Source organism: Amblyraja radiata, chromosome 39, assembly GCF_010909765.2.
Source record: "Amblyraja radiata isolate CabotCenter1 chromosome 39, sAmbRad1.1.pri, whole genome shotgun sequence".
In the NCBI taxonomy this organism is placed as follows: Eukaryota; Metazoa; Chordata; class Chondrichthyes; order Rajiformes; family Rajidae; genus Amblyraja; species Amblyraja radiata.
Genome location: NC_045994.1, coordinates 6,387,944 through 6,408,453, shown reverse-complemented (window position 1 = coordinate 6,408,453; position 20,510 = coordinate 6,387,944). Strand labels below are relative to the sequence as shown.

Below are 20,510 nucleotides of genomic sequence, written 5' to 3'. Positions count from 1 at the left end.
GTAAAATGTGCCCGAAACTGATAGTTCACCAGAGGCGATAGGAGAGTTGTCGTGGCCCGACAGACCTACTTTTCAGGTATATTGTTCCCTGTCGTTCTAAAAGGGTCACCCTGGTGTAGGGAGGATGCCATTATGACGGGAAGAATGCAGTGAAGATTTACAAGAACGTTTCCAGCACTTAAGGGCCCGAGCTGTAGAGAGAGATTGGGCAAGCTAGGACTTTATTCCTTGGAGCGCAGGAGACCAAGGGGCGATGGAGGTGCATATAATCACAAGAGGAATTAATAAGGTGAATGGCACAGAGTATTTTAAACCAGGATAGGAGAAATTAAAACAACAGAGGCTAAAGGTTTAAGATGAGACAGGAAAGATTTAATAGGATCCAGAGGGGCGTTTTTTCCAGACACAGGGTGGTGGGTTAATGGAACGAGCTGCCAGGGGAGGCAGCTGGGGCAGGTATTTAACAATCTGGTCGGCATGGACCAAATTTACCACATCGGTAAATTGTGTCCAGATCTCTGTAGATCTAACAATAAATTTCATTACAAAAGAGACGATAGGATTTTCTGACTGTTGATACTATTTTACAGTAACATCTAAAAAAGCAGGTGGGAAGGTGAAACAACTCTCTGTAGCGGTTCGGAACGCTGCCTCTCAGTTTACTGTCTGGACTTTTTCCGGTGATGGTTTCATTAATGAGATGCCCACCTCCCCATGGACCCATTCGCTCCAACATCCCAACCCCATCACTCCACCCGTCACACAGCCAAATCTCATTCTTTATTTCTCATTTCAGGCCGCCCCGGGGATTGTCAGGCGGACCCTTCAGGTAACCTCGCTTAACTTTCACTGCGTTAAGAGTGCGGCTACTGAGACTGATTGTTACTGAAGACCTTTAATGCTACTTGCGGGGTGACTGCCGTCTACAGACGGAGTGACGATCAGTAATGTCCCTGAAGCGCGCAGTGTGGGGAGTCGACTCTGCTGACATGGTTCCCGGTTCCAAGCGTGTTCCCACTGCTCATCCCACTGTGGAGTCCCAGTCCGGATCTTTCACCTTTGGCGTCCAATTCCAGGAATGCCTTCACACCTCTAACACGTTCAGGTTCCATTGCCCGTCACATGAGCTTTGAGTACAGCGGGGCACTGACCCGCGCAGCTCATCAGCCGCTCTCCCGAGAATGAAAACGAACCTGCAGCTGAACTTGGAGACACAAGGAACTGTAAATGCTGGTTTATAATAAAAAACCACAGTGCTGGAGTAACTCGGTTCGACAGGCAGCATCTCAGGAGAACATGGGTGGGTGTCCGCTGAGTTACTCCAGCACTCTGTGTCCGCAGCTCACCCTGCCTGCTCGGCCGCCGCTTTCATCCCAAGAATGACCGGGTGATCCCGGTTCTCCGGACGGTTACCAGCTTACTGCATATTGTTGACACTGTTTACAGTTCATTCGGGGTCTGCCGCTCCCGTTGATCATTCCGTGGTACATGTGGACTTTGAATATTTGGAGCTAGGGGTGGCTGGGAGCGCGGTGTGCGGGGCGCCGACTGACCCGCGGCTCAAACCGGCGGCAACGTTTGTTCTTCTATTTTCTGATTTTTGTTTTCAGAAAGCGTGAAGTTGAGGCTGGTGAACGGGGGCAGTCCATGCGCCGGGAGAGTGGAGGTTCACTACAAGGGGAACTGGGGGACTGTGTATGATCAAGGCTGGGACCTGCAGAACGCGGCGGTGGTGTGTCGGGAGCTGGGCTGCGGCGCCGCGGTGAAGGCCCCGGGCGGATCTCACTTTGGACCGTGGTCCGGACCCGTTGTGACGTGGAATGTTGAGTGCAGCGGGAGCGAGGCCGCTCTGCGGGAGTGTAAATCACGGCCATGGGGGGACACTGGCGATCCACACTCCCGGGATGCCGGCGTTATCTGCGAAGGTAAACATCAGCTTTTTCTCTCTTTGTTCCGCAGTTTGGTGATTTCCGGGATGCCCCGGATGTAAATGACTCGGTCTGACCGCCCGCGGCGAGTGGTGTCAAATTAAATCCAGTGTCTGTCCGTTTTATTCCTGTCCAATTGGAATCAAATTTCGCTTCTGGATCTCACATTCTGGTTTTAATTAAACAAACACAACCTGGAGCATTAAATAGGTTCGAGGTATCGGAGGTCAGCTGCGGATATCGGCAATGGGAACGGATGTGCTGAATTTGGAGCATGTTCAGAGGAGGTTTCGGAGAATGTTTCCATCGAGAACTGGGTTAACATATGATGAGTTTTAAGGCAATGGGCCTGTATTCACTAGAGTTTAGAAGGATGAAGGGGCCCTCATAGAAACTCACCAAATAGGAAAGGCCTGGGTAGCGTGAATGTGGAGAGGATTAGCGCGCATGGGAGAGCCCAGGCCCCGAGGCCACAGCCTCAGTAAAAGACGTACCTTTGGAAAGGGAAGGGGAAGAATCTCTTTCATTACAGAGTGATAAATCTGCAGAATTCATTGCCACAGACGGATGTGGAGGCCAAGTTAATGGATAAAATTATAAAAGGACAGGACAGGCTAGATGCAGGAAAAATGTTCCCAATGTTGGGAGAGTCCAGAACCAGGGGCCACAGTCTTAGAATAAAGGGGAGGTTATTTAAGACTGAGGTGAGAAAAAACTTTTTCACCCAGAGAGTTGTGAATTTATGGAATTCCCTGCCACAGAGGGCAGTGGAGGCCAAATCACTGGATGGATTTAAGAGAGTTAGATAGAGCTCTAGGGGCTAGTGGAGTCAAGGGATATGGGGAGAAGTCTGGCACGGGTTATTGATAGGGGACGATCATCCATGATCACAATGATTGGCGGTGCTGGCTCGAAGGGCCGAATGGCCTCCTCCTGCACCTATTTTCTATGTTTCTATGTCTATGTTTCTAAAAGTAATTGTAATTGTCTTATAATTGTAAGACGGGGATTGACAGATTCGTGTTGAATAAGGTTGTCAGGGGTTATGAGGAGAAAGCAGGAGAAAGGGGTTGAGAAGGAAAGCTAGACCAGCCACGACTTAACGGTGAAGTAGACGTGGGCCGAATGGTATATAGTTCTTTTTTCTACAGTTTGTACTTGGAATTCGTTTAATGGGACAGGAGCAGAAAGATTCACTGGGTCAGTTAGCACAGTCTTGCCTGTGGAGTTTGTCAAGTTCTGCAGGACGGAATGTTCCATAAATTATAATTATATTCGACTTGTAGGATTAGGTTTATCGTTGTGACGTTACTGAGGAAGAGTGAAAAGCTTTGTTTTGCATGCTATGCAAACAGATCAGATACACAACGCATATTTATAATCAAATACAATATATAGTGTAAAGAGGAAGTTACAGAGAGCAGAATATAGTACTCAGCATGTTAGCGCATCGTGATAGAGGAAGGACGAAAATGGGAGCACAGATAACATTAGTAAGGGACTGATTTCAATGTCAGATTTGTGCTGAACTTTCAGGGATGTTTTTGTAAATTGTCTTCATAATTGTGGCTTTCATGACTATCTTTTATATTTTTTCTCAGATCACAGAGGGCCAAGATTGGTATCCAAAGATGATCAGTGCTCGGGAAGACTGGAAGTGCAGTATGGTGAAATCTGGGGAACCGTGTGTGACCTGGCCTGGGATATGGATGATGCCAGTGTGGTGTGCAGTCAGTTTCATTGTGGAGTCGCCGTGTCTGTTCCGAGAGGGGCTTATTTTGGAAAGGGAACTGGCCTTGTACGGAGCGATGTATTTGAATGTAAGGGTAATGAGACAAGCCTGTGGGACTGTCCGCGTTCTTTAGGAACTCTTCATTGCAACCACACGAGCGATGTCAGTGTGATCTGTTCTGGTGAGTGCCAGCTTTAACCATATAACCGTATAACAATTACAGCACGGAAACAGCCCATCTCGTCCGTGCCGAACACTTATTCTCACCTAGTCCCATCTAGCTGCACTCAGACCATAACCCTCCAATCCTTTCCCGTCCATATGCCTATCCAATTTATTTTTAAATTATAAAATCGAACCTGCCTCCACCACTTACACTGGAAGCTCATTCTACACAGCTACCACTCTCTGAGTAAAGAAGTCCCCCCTCATGTTACCCCTAACCCTTGTGTCCCTTAATTCTCAAGTCATGTCCTCTTGTTTGAATCTTCCCTACTCTCAATGGAAAAAGCTTATCCACGTCAACTATGTCTATCCCTCTCATCATTTTAAAGACCCCTATCAAGTCCCCCCTTAACCTTCTGCGCTCCAAAGAATAAAGACCTAACTTGTTCAACCTTTCTCTGTAACTTAGTTGCTGAAATCCAGGCAACATTCTAGTAAATCTCTTCTGTACTCTCTCTATTTTGATGACATCTTTCCTATACTTTGGCGACCAAAATTGTACACCATACTCCTGAATTGGCCTGACCAATGCCTTGTACAAGTTTAACATTACATCCCAACTTCTATACTCAATGCTCTGATTTATAAAGGCCAGCACACCAAAAGCTTTCTTTACCACCCTATCTACATGAGATTCCACCTTCAGGGAACTATGCACAGTTATTCCTAGATGCCTCTGTTCAACTGCATCCCTCAATTCGCTACCATTTACCATGTACGTCCTATTTTGATTTGTCCTGCCAAGATGTAGCACCTCACACTTATCAGCATTAAACTCCATCTGCCATCGTTCAGCCCACTCTTCCAAATGGCCAAAATCTCTCTGTAGACTTTGAAAATCTACTTCATTATTCACAACACCACCTACCTTAGTATCATCTGCATACTTACTAATCCAATTTACCACCCATCATCCAGATCATTGATGTACATGACAAACAACAGTGGACCCAACACAGATCCCTGAGGCACCCCACTAGTCACCAGCCTCCAACCTGACAAACAGCCATCCATCATTACTCTCTGGCATCTCCCATTCAGCCACTGTTGATTCCATCTTGCTACTCCACTATTAATACCCAACAATTGAACCTTCTTAATCAACCTTCCATGTGGAACCTTGTCAAAGGCCTTACTGAAGTCCATATAGACAACACCCACCACTTTACCCTCATCGATTTCCCTAGTAACCTCTTCAAGAAATTCAAGAAGATTCGTCAAACATGACCTTCCAGGCACAAATCCATGTTGACTGTTCCTAATCAGACCCTGTTTATCCAGATGCTTACATATATATTATCTCTAAGTATATTTTCCATTAATTTTCCCACCACTGACGTCAAACTAACAGGTCTATAATTGCTTGGTTTACTCTTAGAACACTTTTTAAACAATGGAACAACATGCGCAGTACGCCAATCCTTTGGCACCTACCCGTTTCTAATGACATTTGAAATATTTCTGTCATAGCCCCTGCTATTTCTACACTAACTTCCCGCAATGTCATAGGGAATTTCCTGTCAGGACCTGGAGACTTATCCACTTTTATATTTTTCAAACGTATCAGTACTTCCTCTTTTTTGAATCTCATAGTTTCCACTACTACTCTACTTGTTTCCCTTACCTCATATAATTTAATATCCTTCTCCTTGGTGAGTACCGAAGAACAGAAATTGTTCAATATCACCCCATCTCTTTTGGCTCTGCAGATAGCTGTCCACTCTGACTCTCTAATGGACCCATTTTTATCCCTCGTTATCCTTTTGCTATTAATATAGCTGTAGAAACCCTTTGGAAACAAATTATTAATAAACACTCATTATACTTGGAAGATAGGGATGAGATCTCGCCATTTATTTTCATCACTGAGGTTATGAAATGCTGGAATATAATTGAGCAGTGCACGACTTTGATATGATATTGGCAAACGTTTTAACTGGCTAAAATAATTTGAATAATTTCCTATAGTTCAACATTATTATGCGTTTACAATGTGGAGTTCAGAAGGAGGAAATTAACAGTATATTTAGATGGTGAAATCCATGCGATGCAACCTCTATTGTCCAATTAATCCGAATCAAAAATTACCCTAGAGTAAAATAATTAGAGTTGTTTATAAACAAATTTACTTCTTCACTGAAACCTTTGAGCATTTTGAGTGGAAAGACAGTTCACTGCAGGAACGAAAACCATGGACGGCTTTAGATGTAAAGGATTACACATGGAAAAGTACAAGCAAGGGTCCTGGCACTGTGGTGGTGAAGGAGGGGGGGGGGGGGGGGGGGGGGGGGGGGTCATATGATCCTATTATAAATGGGGAACCAATTAGTGCATTAGAAAATAGCGCAGTGAACGATTACTTCCCATTAGCATTTACAATAAGCTGGTCTGTTAAGCGTAACATATTCCATTTTGCTAATGCCATGACGCACGGTGTTGGCAGAAGGAACAGCAGCCGCTGGTTTACAGTAAAATACACAAAATGCTGGAGTAGGTCAGTAGGTCAGGCCGCAACTCCTGTGGAAATGGATAGGCGAGGTCTCAGGTCTGGGCTCTTCAAGCTAAAGAAGGGTCCCGACCCGAAACGTCACATATCCATGTTGTGACTTTATTCTGGTGAACGCTCCAAAGCCGCAAGTATTCCAGATGAGATCTGAACTTATTTGGTCAGGACTTTAAACTAAATAATGTGAAACTGACGATCCCGACGTGCCGAGTTGAAGACCGTAACCATTCACTGTGTGTATTGAAATATCACCACGCGCACACACTTTAGAAGGTGGCCGCTTAGAAAATGAGAAAAATAAACAAATAATTTCTAACTTTCATTATTTTCCTCTATTCTTATTGTGTATTTAACTGTCATTTTGTCCCATAAAAACAGGGAACCATGGCCCACGACTGGTGGGTGGGAAGGATAGATGCTCTGGCCGGGTGGAAGTTCTACACGGAGACGAGTGGGGGACAGTTTGCGATCAGTACTTTAGCTTGCTTGATGCCGGCGTGGTCTGTGAACACCTACAGTGCGGTGCAGTGGCCGCAACTCCCGGAGTTACTCACTTTGGCCGAGGATCCGGCCCCGTGTGGAAGGAGAACTACCACTGTCAGGGGAACGAGTCCCGATTAGTTGATTGTCCAGTCTTACCCAGGGATCAGATGAGTTGTTCACACGGAAACGACGTCGGTCTCATCTGCTCAGGTGAGTCACCAAATGTCCTTGAACTGAAAAACAGAGTTGCCCAGAGGTAGAGATGTTTAAACGGTGACTCTTTTAACCAGTGAAAACATCTGCTGTTTCCTGACGACCATCTTTCTTTTCTTTTCAGAAGGATACTTTCAAGAGAGAGCTAGATAGAGCTGTTAAACATAGCGATCAGGGGATATGGGGGGAAGGCAGGGACGGGCTACTGATTGGGGATGATCAGCTATGATCACATGAATGTCGGTGCTGGCTTGATGGGCCGAATGGCCTACCCCTGGATCTATTGTCTAATGTCTATTATCTTCAGGTGCCGTCTTTCCCTTCCCCCACTGATTGAATACAGGGGCCAATTGTTATCCCACGTTGTCATACATCGATAGACTGAATTTGAGTATGCAGTGCAGAATTCTGCAGTTCATAAAATTGTTTCCATGGATAGTAACTGAGAGAGTGTAGCTAGTAAACATAGTAAGGATAGTACGAAGGATAATAACTGTTTATTAAGAAGTGAGAATGATGGCGATTTGTACAGTTGGGTTCTAATTCTCGGTCCACTGCTACAATACACAGATATTAATTAGTCACATCTGCTGTAGAGATCTGAGATAGAGGCTGCAGGAAGAAGGCGATACCAAATTTAAAGTGGCTGAGTGGTTCTTTCAAGAGCTAGACCCTAAAAGCAGGAGTAACTCAACTGGTCAGACAGCGTCAGAAAGGGAATAGGTGATGTTTTTGGTCGAGACCCTGCTTCAGTCATCTATTGCTTTTCACCAGAGATGCGATCTGACCCACTGAGTTACTTCAGCTTTGTGTGTCTATCTTCGGTATAAACCAGCATCTGCAATATGGAATGAGAAATGGGAAAACCATTTTTTCATGATATTGGAATTGTTCCAGGAATGCATTTATTTACTGAAAGAGAACAAAGGTAAAGCGAGACTTCAAAAGACCCCGCCCACACGAAGAACAGCCTGGTCTCAGCATGCCTATTGCATTCAGTTTAGATCAATGCATGAGCTGGTGGTTATCATTTATTCAACAACCAGTTTATTCCTTGTTACTGGGCCCATTTCTCTTGGTGAGGCCCCATAGGTTTCTCGGCATTGTTTTAGGTAGACGTAGACAGAATGTTTCTATGCAGTTTATCTGCCAATGTGACATGTGGACAATTGATGCAGAAAATAATCCTTAAAACTAATAGCTGACCAGGTAAATGTTGAGAAGTTATGGAATATGTTCGATCAGTTGAAAGGTTTAACCCAACATGTTTTGTATTCTAGATGAAATTTGGTCTCTGAGATTGAGCAATGGGGGCAGCCGCTGCGACGGCCGAGTGGAGGTTTACAACAATGGTAGATGGGGGAGAGTGCAGGATAGCGCCTGGAACATCAATGATTCCAACGTGGTCTGCAGAGAGTTGGACTGCGGCTCCGCCATATTCGCCTACAACTCCTCAAGGTACGGAGAGAGTGAGCTGCCCGTGTGGGTGAACAACTTTCAGTGTGAAGGAAACGAGTCGCAGCTCCGATATTGCAGCACATTTACGCTGAATCAGACATCCAACGACAGCATCGGTGTTGGAGTCCTGTGCTCAGGTGAATATTGGCATAAAGACTCAAATTAGACATTATAATGATTGTTAGTGACTCTAGCAATTTCGAGTTGTATTGGCATTTCTGCCATCTGTGTTTTCGACTTGTCAATTGGGACAGCACAGAAAATGAAGAAGCTTTAGTTCTCCGTTCTGGTCAATCTAATCAAAGGTCCGAATTAACATTTCTTAATTTACCAACTTAAATCGTTTGTTGACAAATATTTATATTACACACCTGTATATATCGAATCCACCCAAAGATTGATTACCCATTTGGGTGTAAAGTGGGAGGTTGTCCACGTATAGAGATTGTCCACGTATACTATGGGCCCTCTCCATTACCATCAGGTCCAGGGAGCAGGCGATGGTGAGTGTGAGGGTCCGTGTGTGAGAGAAGTCTGGACAAGAAACACTTCCATGTGGTGTGGAACAACACGGGGTACCTTTCCGAGGGATAGCATAGAAGGCGCGGCCGAACGTGGGGTGATGTGTGTACATTGCAATTGTGTGATAAACTCCCTTGTATTTGTTCAACAGACCATCTCCAATTACGGCTGTCTGGGGGTGGAAGTACATGTGCTGGACTAGTGGAGATTTATTACAATGGGTCTTGGGGCACAGTTTGTGATGACTCCTGGGATCTGGACGACGCTAACGTGGTCTGCGGGCAGCTAGGTTGCGGATATGCTGTGGAAGATAAAATTCCGGGATACTGTGGACGAAGTAATGGCCAAATTTGGTTGGATGAAGTAAGATGCTCGGGTAACGAATCATACCTCTGGAACTGTCCCTCCGCACCGTGGGGTCGGCACGATTGCAGTCATAAGGAAGATGTGACAGTGAAGTGTTCTGGTAAGGATACGTTCGGTCTGCTGATTCTCTGCAGCTTATTGTGGGAACCTTCATTCCAGAGATGTATTCAATGGTTTATCGCAAACATCTCGTTGATGGAATAAAGTCCTTTCTCTCAGAAGGGGGGGGGGGGGGGGGGGGGGGGGGGGGACATGACTTGATAGAACAGTTGACCTTACGATTTTTTTCTTCACCCAATCTGTTCCCAACTGCCAGTCCCTGTTGAGTTTTTCCAGCGACATCTGTTTTTGTTGAATCAGATCTTTCTCATACGTCTTTGTTGCTATCTGCGGGATGGATACATTATGATGACCTGTATATCTCCTCTTCCCTTCACAGAACACAAAGAGATGCGCCTGGTGAACGGAGGCCGGCGGTGTAAAGGGAGAGTGGAAGTGTGGTACAACGGGACATGGGGAACAGTGTGCACCGAGAAACTCTCTAGAGTGGAGGCGGAAGTGATCTGTAAACAATTAGAATGTGGACCCCTCGAATATATTGAATATGACGCCAGGAAATATGGACAAGGTTCTGGGCCCATATGGATCGATGAGATGAAATGTAGCTCGCACGAGTCAGCCCTTTGGCAGTGCCAGTTTGACCCTTGGGGGCAACACAACTGTAACCACAGGGAGGATGCAGGCGTTTCATGTAAAGGTAACACAGGAAAGTCAGCATACGATGGCAGATTAAACACGCGCGTAAATCCGTCAACATTTCACTGTTCTCAACAGATGCTGAAATGCCGGAGACAACCCGCGGGAAAGACTGCGACGGAGGAAATGAATCTAAATCTCGCCGTTTACCAGGCGAGTCATTCTACTACTTACGCCATCAGCGTGACGTCAACCTCGGATGTTTGATGAATGAGTGATCAACTAAATAGCTGAGAACCCTCAACAACTTCTCTTTTAACTTATCTCACGAACTTCTCGTTAAACGTGTAGCCTTTTGATTCAAGTACTGTGAACAGTCCTTCTTCCAAACATGCGCTGACATAATTCCCCAAACTCATTCTTCGCTCCCTCGACATGCAATATACCACCCACATACCCTCCCCACCCCCTCCCTTACACCCTCATCAGACCGTTTACACCTTTATCCTTTCCTCTGGATTCATATTTCATTCTCGTCATTCCTTATATTCCAGCCTTTTGTCCTCTTTTCATATCTAACCTTTGTGCACCCATCTGTCAATGAACACCCCCCACACCTGAATCCACCTATCACTTGTCTAGATTAGACCCGCCTTCATCTCTGTTGCAGCCTCTTCCCCTCCCTCTTACTAGAATTAGTCTAAAGATGGGTCCCGATCCGAAACGTCACTGCACACGTCATGCAGAGATGCTGGCTGAACACAGATTACATTACTCCAAAATAAAACTAAATAGAATTTTTCCCACATATTTCTCCTATCTGTGATAAATGTCTGCATTTAGAGGCCAACTTAACACATACTTTTGCAAATTGTACAAAAATTAAAAATTTCTGGATTGATATATTTGGAGTAATTTCTGAAGTTAATACTAAATTGGATCCAGACTCAAAACTAATAATACTTGGAATATCAGAACAAAGTTCAACCCTCACAACAAGCCAAAGAAACTTCCTTGACTACAGTATAATAACTAGGAAAAAAATGAATATTAAGATTTTGGAAAGGCCCTATATTAAAATGTGGATCGTGGAAATGTCGGAGACCCTACATCTGGAAAGAATTACTTGTCTTAATGGACAAACAAGAACTTTTTGTTAAAATATGGTCTCCATTCATTAACTATTTGAAGGGATAGATTGGCTCGGCACGGAAACCCAACTGAAGCTTGAACTCAGGATTAGATGAAAAGTTATACTTTATAATTTACGAACCTATCTCCAATGACGTATTATTTAGTAATTTATTCCACTCTTTTTTTCTTTTTTGACATTTGTATTTTTTCTCTCTCTCTTTCTCTCTAATTTACTATCTATACAAAAACAACTAGAAGCAGAATCAATCCACAATTGAATTTTTTAATAATGTATGATTGATATACATGATAAGTTTTACTATAATATGTAATTATATTTTACCATAATATGTTTGCTTCTAATAAAAATATATTTTTAAAAAAGTGATGCTGTCTGACACGTTGAGTTACTTCAGCACTCATGTATTTTTAACTGAGTATTTAATTTAACTTCACTTAGATCTACAACTGCGGGTTGATGGCGGCAGCAACAATTGCTCCGGAAGGGTTCAAATATTATTCAATAACAGCTGGGGAACGGTGTGTGATGACTCCTGGGGTCTCGCCGATGCCAATGTCGTCTGCAGACAGTTGGGCTGTGGCTCTGCTCTTTGGACTCCAGGAGCGGCGACCATTGCCCCGGCCTCAGGTGATATCTGGCTGGATGAAGTGAAATGCACGGGAAGTGAATCATTCCTGTCCCGTTGTCTGGCTTCACCGCTCGGTCAACATGACTGTGATCACAAGGAAGATGTCTTTGTCACCTGTTCTGGTATGTGTTGTTCGGCATATTCCCCGATCTCTACACCCCTTCAATTTCATAAGTAAAATATCGTTTTTGTTTTAATTGAAAATCTAAAGAGATGACGTTGCTAAAAACTAATTACAATGTCCACGTCCAGTTTTGATCCCCTCTGGCTCCAGCACTTCAGGTATTTGTTATTCATGCCATGTTGACCATTACACTTACACACTGTGCTGATATTCGCTTGCTACTGTTTGCTAATTGCTGAAAACATGATAGGTGGTTTTCAAATTGGCTGACTCAGTATGTGAAACAGGACTTCTAAAAAATTCTAAAAAATCATGATGTCCAGCTCCAGACAAATATCTCTGTGACAAGACAGGATATTGGACTCATTGCAGTATTTTCTTCTCAGGAAGTGTTGGCATGTCGAGTCAGTCTAAATAGTGCTTGCTCATTCGCAAGATGTTGCCGAAAGGGTGTTCGGGCTTATGGGGCGAAGGCAGGGAAAGATATCGGCCATGATTGGAGGGCGGAGTGGACTTGGTGGGCCAAATGGTCTTATTCATTGAAGTCAAGCAGTGTGGATGCACATTATGCCTGAATACAATATTGCAGCTGTTGTCTGGATACAAAGCGTCACTAGTGAGGAATCAGGACATTCTAGTATATTTTCTATTGATACCACTCCGCACAATACAATAGAGACTTGAGCTTTTTATTGTTTTCCGCTCAGCCATTCTTCTGGTGCAATGTATGACCGGATTTTGGGGAACATTTCTAGCAAAGCAAGATGCACAACCCGCGGTTAAAATTCATCAATTGTCCCTAGAAATGTTTTCAGTTTGGACCAACTGCTTCTGTTTTTCGTTTATCCAGGAATTTCAATTTCAGAGTTGGGAAAGAAGCCGCCCTCCACGGCTGTTGTGGTTTGTACAACTCTCGGAATCCTCCTCATCGCTGAATTTGTCGCACTGGTGATAATAGCTCGGAGGCAATCAGCAAGAAGAGGTGAGGTTCATCTTTACAGCGTTATTATTCCAGACAATATTTCATAGCGTGAAGAGACTTTCATTCGCTTTTCCAAGTGCTCTTTTCTTTCTTGCATTATGAGCAACAAATGCAACTGTGCAGCATTGTGTAGGTATTCCATGGTTCCTATTGGAAAGAGCAATTTGTTGTAATAGCATGGAATGTTAAATGTGATTATTGTTTGGGTTCCTCCATCAATTGTTCACTTGACTGATGTTCAACATTCCATTGGGGTGGGAGATTGCAACCTTCACTCTGTCCGCCCTGTTTCACGAATGCAATCAACCTGGCATGCACAATCAAATAAGATCAAATAGAACAAGTTGTCCGACAACTTTAGGCTGTGCACGCCATACGCAAGAAGAAGAAGACCATTCCATTCAACATCCTGTTCAATGCGCTGCTCAACCGCGAACATTCTGATTAGATTCTATCCACCACATCTCAAGCTTGCTCTTTCCTCACATTCTATGCTCCTGCAATGCTTTATTCCCCATCTCCTTCCATTTATTTGATGCAACACAATCTGTCTTCCATTTCCTAAATTGACAAACCTGTGGAAATTTCAACTCCTGATCACCCAGTGCCACACTTGTACCATCCGTATGTATTTGGGAATGCAATCAGGCTTTGAACGGCATTGTCGTGGCGGAACAGAAATGAGGAATTGCTTCCTACTAATGCACACTAGCTGTGATCTTCTTGATGTTCGTAGAATTTGCTAATTTCTGCAAGAAGCCGTTAGACCTCTAGTGTAATTCTTCAATGGTAATGCTCATCAACAGTTCACCTTGAATAACATCAATTCATATTTTTTACATGTCATACGCAAATTACTGACTGTTAAATACTATTCGTGTAAATCCACAAGTTAACCCACACTCTCCTTTCAACAGATGCAGAGATGAGAGGCAGGGGCTTTGGCTTTTACGAAGCAATTTATGAAGAGATTGACGATACTCTTCCTGGAAACAAGTTCAGTCAGATGGATGAATCTAGTGAGTATTTGTTCTCGATACTCGCTCTTCAGCGATTAATATCCCCTCCACTCCAATAACCGTATTAATGGTCATTGAGTAAATAGAAAAACATTATAACAGATACATCGGACAAAAGCAAACTGTTGGAGCAACGCAGTGGGTCGGGCAGAATCTATGAAGGAAAATGTACAGATGACCGTTTGTGTCTGTACCCTTCTTCATGTCTGGAGTAGAGCGGAGATGGTTGATAGAAAGTGGCGAGAGGAAATGCTGCACAAGTTTCTGGTAGATGACAGGTGGATGTATGCAACGAGGGGTGGAATTGTAGACACATCCATTTGGGGAGACGGATGGAGAGTGGAGGTGACCACAACGGTTGGAGGGGATTGTAGGGAGGACAAGGAGCTCCAGATAGTGGAATCTGGTGAGAAAATAAAAGTAAACAACTGAAATATAGAAACATTGGGAAAGATGGTGGGTAGAGGGGAAATAGGGGGATGTAAATTGTGGACCCTGTGCAGATAGGGATAGGTTATGAGCTGATGAAGATGGTGGAGATGAGGACAGGAAATGGGAAGCGAGGGACAGACTCAGTGGAGAGAATGTTGTGTTTGAGAGAGCCAGGGTTGATTATCAGGAGAGAGAAGTGGGGTGACAATTGGTGAATTAAATATTTACACCATCGGATTGTCAGCGTTACCTGAAGTGCTGCTCTTCCAGCTTGCATGTAAACTCAATCTGGCAATGTAAGAGGTGGAGGACAGAGAGGGCGAATGGGAATGAGGAATGGAATTGAAATCCAGCTGTTGCCTCGTCTGCATTTGGCATCACGTAGGTAAAGGAGGGTACATCGAGAGCATGGACTGAAATAATGGAGACTGACGTTTAGGTCCCTGAATGGAGATAAAGGAGCAGGTGTAATAATAGGTGTTGCATCACCTGTGGTTAGTGGGAGGGGAATGTTCAAGGTGGATCGTGTGAAAATAGATCGAGTCAAGGAATCTGCACTATCCTCAAATCCATGGCCAGGGTGATTTTCCAAAAAAAGTGTGTTGAATGAAGCCGACAGATAGACATGATTAGATGGGGCCCATGAGATTGACAGTATTGCACCATTATGTCATATCCGCGATATTTTTATTGGGACGATGAATAATATGTGTCATCTGCTCCAATGCCCAATTTAGCCCGACGTCTAATAACTATCTCTGTCGTTGACTTCTAGTCTCTGGATCCATTGATTCCATGAATCAAATAGAATATTACACCAGTGACCCTCAGGGTTGTGCTCATTCAACAAGCGAACTCCCTGAAGGAACTTCCTCCAGTGTTCGAGGTTGGTGCATGTTTTGCTTCCCATTTTCTCCTATTTTAATTCATTTTGTTCGTAATCAGAACATATCAGGGAAAATGTGTCCGAGCATGTTCGCCGTGAAATGACGATCTCAAGGACGTGTAAGGGATTTCTATTTAAAACATCAACAATTTGACTTTGAAGATAAACCTCTCGACCGCCAGCTGTGTAATTGAATGAAACATTCATTGTGGGTTTATATTCTCAATGCGGATAGGACTTGAACTATAACACCAATTATAGCGCCGGATTGGAGCAACGTTAAATAGTTCACAGGCCCAACACAGTCCTCTCTCCGTCCAGATACCAATTACACAACAACATCTCAGTCTGAAGAAGAGTCTCGACACTAAACGTCACCCATTACTTCTATCCAGAGATGCTGCCTGTCCCGCTGAGTTACTCCAATATTCTGTGTTTATTTCACATCCCTTGCAGCTTACAAAATAATTTAGGTTTTCAGGAAGATCATTCCGGTTTATACTTCCTCCTAGATCTAGTTCCGGATGACCATGACGATCCTGAGAGTAAAGTCATTGATTGTCCGGGCGGTCAGTTCCCGACGGACGGTGGCGCCGATGACCTTCTGATGCTAACAGTTGCCGGCGGTGACGTGGACACTGGTGGTGAGTCAGTCTCTGACATGCCAGAATCACCAATGCTCAGCTAAATATTCCACCCACTGCGTTGTTTTATATTCACTTTCCTGCTTCAAATATTATTTGCTCAAAGACAAGACATGTTCAGAGAAAGTTGCCCACGGACGGTTTTGTTCTTACTCGAACAACGTGTCATTCACAACTGCAATGTGAACCATATGAATACAGTATCTAATTTGTCATGTTCCATGTCGGCTTATTTTCCCCTTGAGACTGCGTTATGACCCTGCCCGGGAATGACGGGGGGGGAGCCTCCAACAGACACGAGTTCTAGTCACCGCACACAAAATCCCCCTTTTTACAAAAAAAAAAGAATTGTTGTCCATAAAAACCGCACTGCTGGCTATTCTGTTGCACGGCCCTCACTCCGTCCAAATTTTGGTCGCCCTGCTACACGAAGCATGTCATTAAGCTGAAAAGAGAGCAGAGACGATTTGCAAGGGTATTGTCAAGACTTGAGCGGCTGAGATCAAGGGAAAGGCTGGCCAGATTAGGGCATTGTTCCCTGGAGCGTACGGGGCTGAGGGTTATCTAATAGAGGAGTATAAAATGATGAGTGGACCGGATAGGGCAAATGTACAGTGCCTTTTAGCTCGAGGAGGGAAATCAAGAATTACTATACATAGGTTTAAGGGGAGAGTGGTAGATTTAAGGTGACAGGGTAAACTTTTATTTCAGATGGTGACGATACGTGGAACGAGCTGGAGGTGGTTGAGACTGGCTATGTAACCGCTTCTAAACAATACTTGGACAGGTACATGGGCAGGTCAGGCTAAATGTACATGAGCCAAACACGGGCAAGTGGGAGTAGCTAAGGTGGGCTCTTTGGTTGGAATTGACGAGTTGAGTCAATTATCCAGTTTCAGGGCTGTATGACTCCATGACTCGAATATTACTAAAATATTTTTTTTATTCATATTAAATCTTGATTTTAGCTGGCCCAATAATATTTGCTTTGTTTTCTTTCCCAGGTGAATCTAGCATGATACCTTGTTTCCAAAGCCTGTCTTGAAATCATGGAAAATGCTGGGCGTTTCATCAGACAGCCCGTGCCTTTCAACCTTCTTGCAAGACCGACAAGCAGGTCTCCACAGCATTGATATCACTCGCCAACTTATCACAAGCAGAATCTTTGAGTTGATTTTAAACCATTTGGTTTGATTTTTTTGCCCTAAACCTTGGAAGAAAACATGTTCTCTGCTCTCTGGACAGGTGTAGAAAAACATATTTAATCGTCATTCTTCTTCTGGAAGAAAGATCTTTTTTTTCCTAATCAATAAACATGTGTTAATTTGAATTTGTAAGCCTTTTTATACATTCCATGTAAATGCTTAAGATTGTGCAGGTTAAAATGAATGTTACTTTGTTCTTATCATGCTTTACCTTGCTTTGGTGTTCGTAATGAACTGTTTCAATCTCGCTCAATGTAAGAATTGAACAAGCATAATAAATACTTCAGGTGGATTTCGATATTAATGTGTTCATATTTTGTCCGAGCATACATACACATCCCATAGACACTAAAACAAAGCACCACGTTGATTGCCCGTGGTCTCAAGATGTGAGCTAAAGACACAGGCTAGACATTGCAGAACATAAGTCTAATTGTGAAAGCTTAATAATGAGCGGGAAACTTCCTTTCAAGACTAGGGTGATCAATGTACATTGGATAATAAGTCAGATTATAAGATTTACTTTGAATTTGCAAAATCCAATTCTCATCAGTAAGTACATGGAAATAGGCATCAAGAGGGTAATTGGGAAATCATGAAATCGGTAACCAAGTGGTCATATAGGGAGAGAAAACAAAGTAAAATAAGGCCAAACGTATGTGTTCTGCAAACCTGCTGACTACCACAGTAATCTATTCCACATTTCCTCCCACTCTACCACTTTCAAAGACGCTATCTCCTGCTCTCAATTCCTCCGTCTCAGTCGCATCTGCTCCCAAGATGAGCCTTTCCATTCTAGGGCATCCGAGATGTGGTAATTGTCCACACCTCCCCCCCCCCTCCCCGTGCTGTCAAAGATGGATTCCTCATCGGCGTCTCCTTCGTAGTCCGTATTTCTGCTCTCGTCTCCTCTTCCTCCAGATGGAACCAGGTTAGAGTTCCCATGATTCTCACCTTTCTCCCCACCAGCCTCCGCAACCAACGCATCATCGACATTTCCGTCACCTCCAATGCGTTCTCTCCACAGTTACATCATCCCATTTCCACTCCATTTTGCTGGTCGCAGAGACCTCTCCCTCCACATAACCTTCATTCACACTCCCATCCCACCCAAACCTGCCCCTCTCCAAGTACGTTCTGCTGCAACCGCAGGAGATGCAATACCTGTGCCTATATCTCCTCGCTTGCCTTCATCCAGGGACCCCATCAGTCCTCCCAGAAGATACAGATGTTCAAGTGCACCTCCTCTAACCTCACCTACTGCATCCGGTGTTCTTGATGCCATCTCCTGTACACCAACTTTACCAAGCAGAGTCTCGCCCACCGTTTTCCAGACAACTGCTCTCAATCCTCCAAGGCCTACTGGATCTCCCGGTGACTAACCATTTTAACCTCCTTCGCGTTCCCACATGAACATTTCTGTCCTGGTCCTCCTCCATAGCCAGAGTGAGGCGTCATGCAAACTGAACGAACAACCGACATATTCGCTTGGCTAGCTTCCAACCCAGCGGTATGAACATTGAATTTTCCTATTTTAAGTAACTACCACTCCCTCCCCATTCTCCCCCACACCCCCCGGTTCTCTGCCGTCTCTCACCTGTGCCTCAGCTGGACCATATTTCAATTTGTTTCATTATATCAAATTAACATGTAGATAATGCTCTTTCGAGAGCCTTTGTTAATTATCAATGCACAGGACTATCAGTGAGCAAATTCCAGAACATAGTGCTCCCTGGGTGTGAAGAAAATCTCACCTCCCCTCTGGATTTTTTAGGAATCACCCCACATCTGTTTCATCTGTTTGTTCATCTCCCACTGGGACCAGTTTCACATTTTCTCCATGAAAGTCCCTGCTCAAGTTGAATATCTCCCCACAAGTTTCTCACCATCTGTTGTCCACACACCGCTCTGTTGTTTGTGATCGTATGTTAGGCAAATCTATGTGAGGCTTAGATAGGGTGGAGCGTCCGATACTTTTCCTCACTGCGGAAATGTCAAAGACTTGAGGACATAGTTAGAAGATGAAAGAGGCAGTTTTTAAGGGAGGAGTATTTTTTACACGGAGGATGATGAGCTTGGAACGGGCTGCCGTATGTGGTGGTGGAGGCAAATACGATAGTGGCGGTGAAGTGCTTTTCTGATGGGTACATGGATATGCGGGGAATGGTGTAATATGGGTTATGTGCAGGCAGAACAGAGTTTGGCCTGGCATCATGTTTTGGCACAGAATGTGTGGGCCGACCGGTCAGTTTTGTGTTTCATTGTTCCATGTTTTTTGTGTTATGTTCGAAAAAGAACTATTTTAATAAAGGAGATTATTCGAAAGATGAAATCTCATGAGATTTAAAAGTCATTGATAAGTAATCAATTGGTTATCAATGCGCACACCTTAATTCACCTTCCTGCTTGGTCCAAAACGTTTGAAGGCCCTAGAGCGCCCTCTTCTGGTTGTGTCTTGTCGTGAAGTTATGAGGCAGCTACTGAAATGTGCGGATTGCCAATGTGACCACAGAAGACGATAGACGCGTATTTATGACGTTCACCTTTGCCTTTTGCAAGTTCTATGTAGATTTTGCATGAGATGAATCCGAGGAATTCGTTGGTGGTTTCTGAAAGTACGTTCATAGTGTTATTAATCGAATAATACACGGTGTAAATAAAGACAGAAACATCTGATTTCACGAAAGGTCATTGGAGCGTAGATGCGCACCCACGTGACCGAAAATTTTAACTGGGGGACAAGCGTCACTTCCGGTACATGTTAGTGAATGGGAAAACACGCACTTTCACACCCGTTAAAAACATCGAAAACGGCCAGGTTTTGAGCTGCAATTTACTGAGCCAGTCGGGGTGACCGTGAGGCACAGCTACCTAAATTTACAGTTAAAAAAAAAGATAGAAACTAAGGTAAATACAAGAGGGAGCTGAAGGGGCAAAATAAGCGGAAGTTGATAGCGGACATTTTCGTGGAGATTTAAAGATCCAAAATATCGGGAATTATCGCGTTTGCTCGCTGCATTTCATCAAAAGTAAGGCATTATTGGCTTTGTTATCTTTATTCATTTGTTAGATGAAAAGTATTAAAAGTTAGAAATCCTTCAGTAAAATTGCAAAATCGCCCATGGTTCTCGGGTGGGTTTTAACATGCAAAATGAAAACGCTTCTGAAGCTCCATTCACCATTTAAATATCCGTGAATCATAAATGCGTCTTGAAATAAATTTTACTCAGATGCAAGCTAAGGAATGGTATAATTGTCAGCTGTTCATTTGACAAAATCAGGACATTTTTTGGCTAATAATTAAA

At 43.9% G+C, this 20,510-nt stretch overlaps 1 protein-coding gene across 1 annotated transcript in view; it reads left to right on the top strand.

Annotated features, from left to right (window-relative positions):
- LOC116967311 (deleted in malignant brain tumors 1 protein-like) overlaps positions 1-20,510 on the top strand; it is a gene marked incomplete at its 3' end in the record, with an annotated part of 76,323 nt that overhangs the window by 15,933 nt on the left and 39,880 nt on the right. The window contains exons 3-15 of the mRNA XM_033013811.1: positions 797-829; positions 1,611-1,925; positions 3,530-3,841; positions 6,770-7,084; positions 8,368-8,682; positions 9,219-9,533; positions 9,873-10,342; positions 11,724-11,853; positions 11,886-12,035; positions 12,888-13,019; positions 13,937-14,038; positions 15,246-15,356; positions 15,869-16,000. Of these exons, the coding sequence (XP_032869702.1) occupies positions 797-829; positions 1,611-1,925; positions 3,530-3,841; positions 6,770-7,084; positions 8,368-8,682; positions 9,219-9,533; positions 9,873-10,342; positions 11,724-11,853; positions 11,886-12,035; positions 12,888-13,019; positions 13,937-14,038; positions 15,246-15,356; positions 15,869-16,000 (2,832 nt within the window). The remainder of the gene's footprint in view (positions 1-796; positions 830-1,610; positions 1,926-3,529; positions 3,842-6,769; positions 7,085-8,367; positions 8,683-9,218; positions 9,534-9,872; positions 10,343-11,723; positions 11,854-11,885; positions 12,036-12,887; positions 13,020-13,936; positions 14,039-15,245; positions 15,357-15,868; positions 16,001-20,510) is intronic.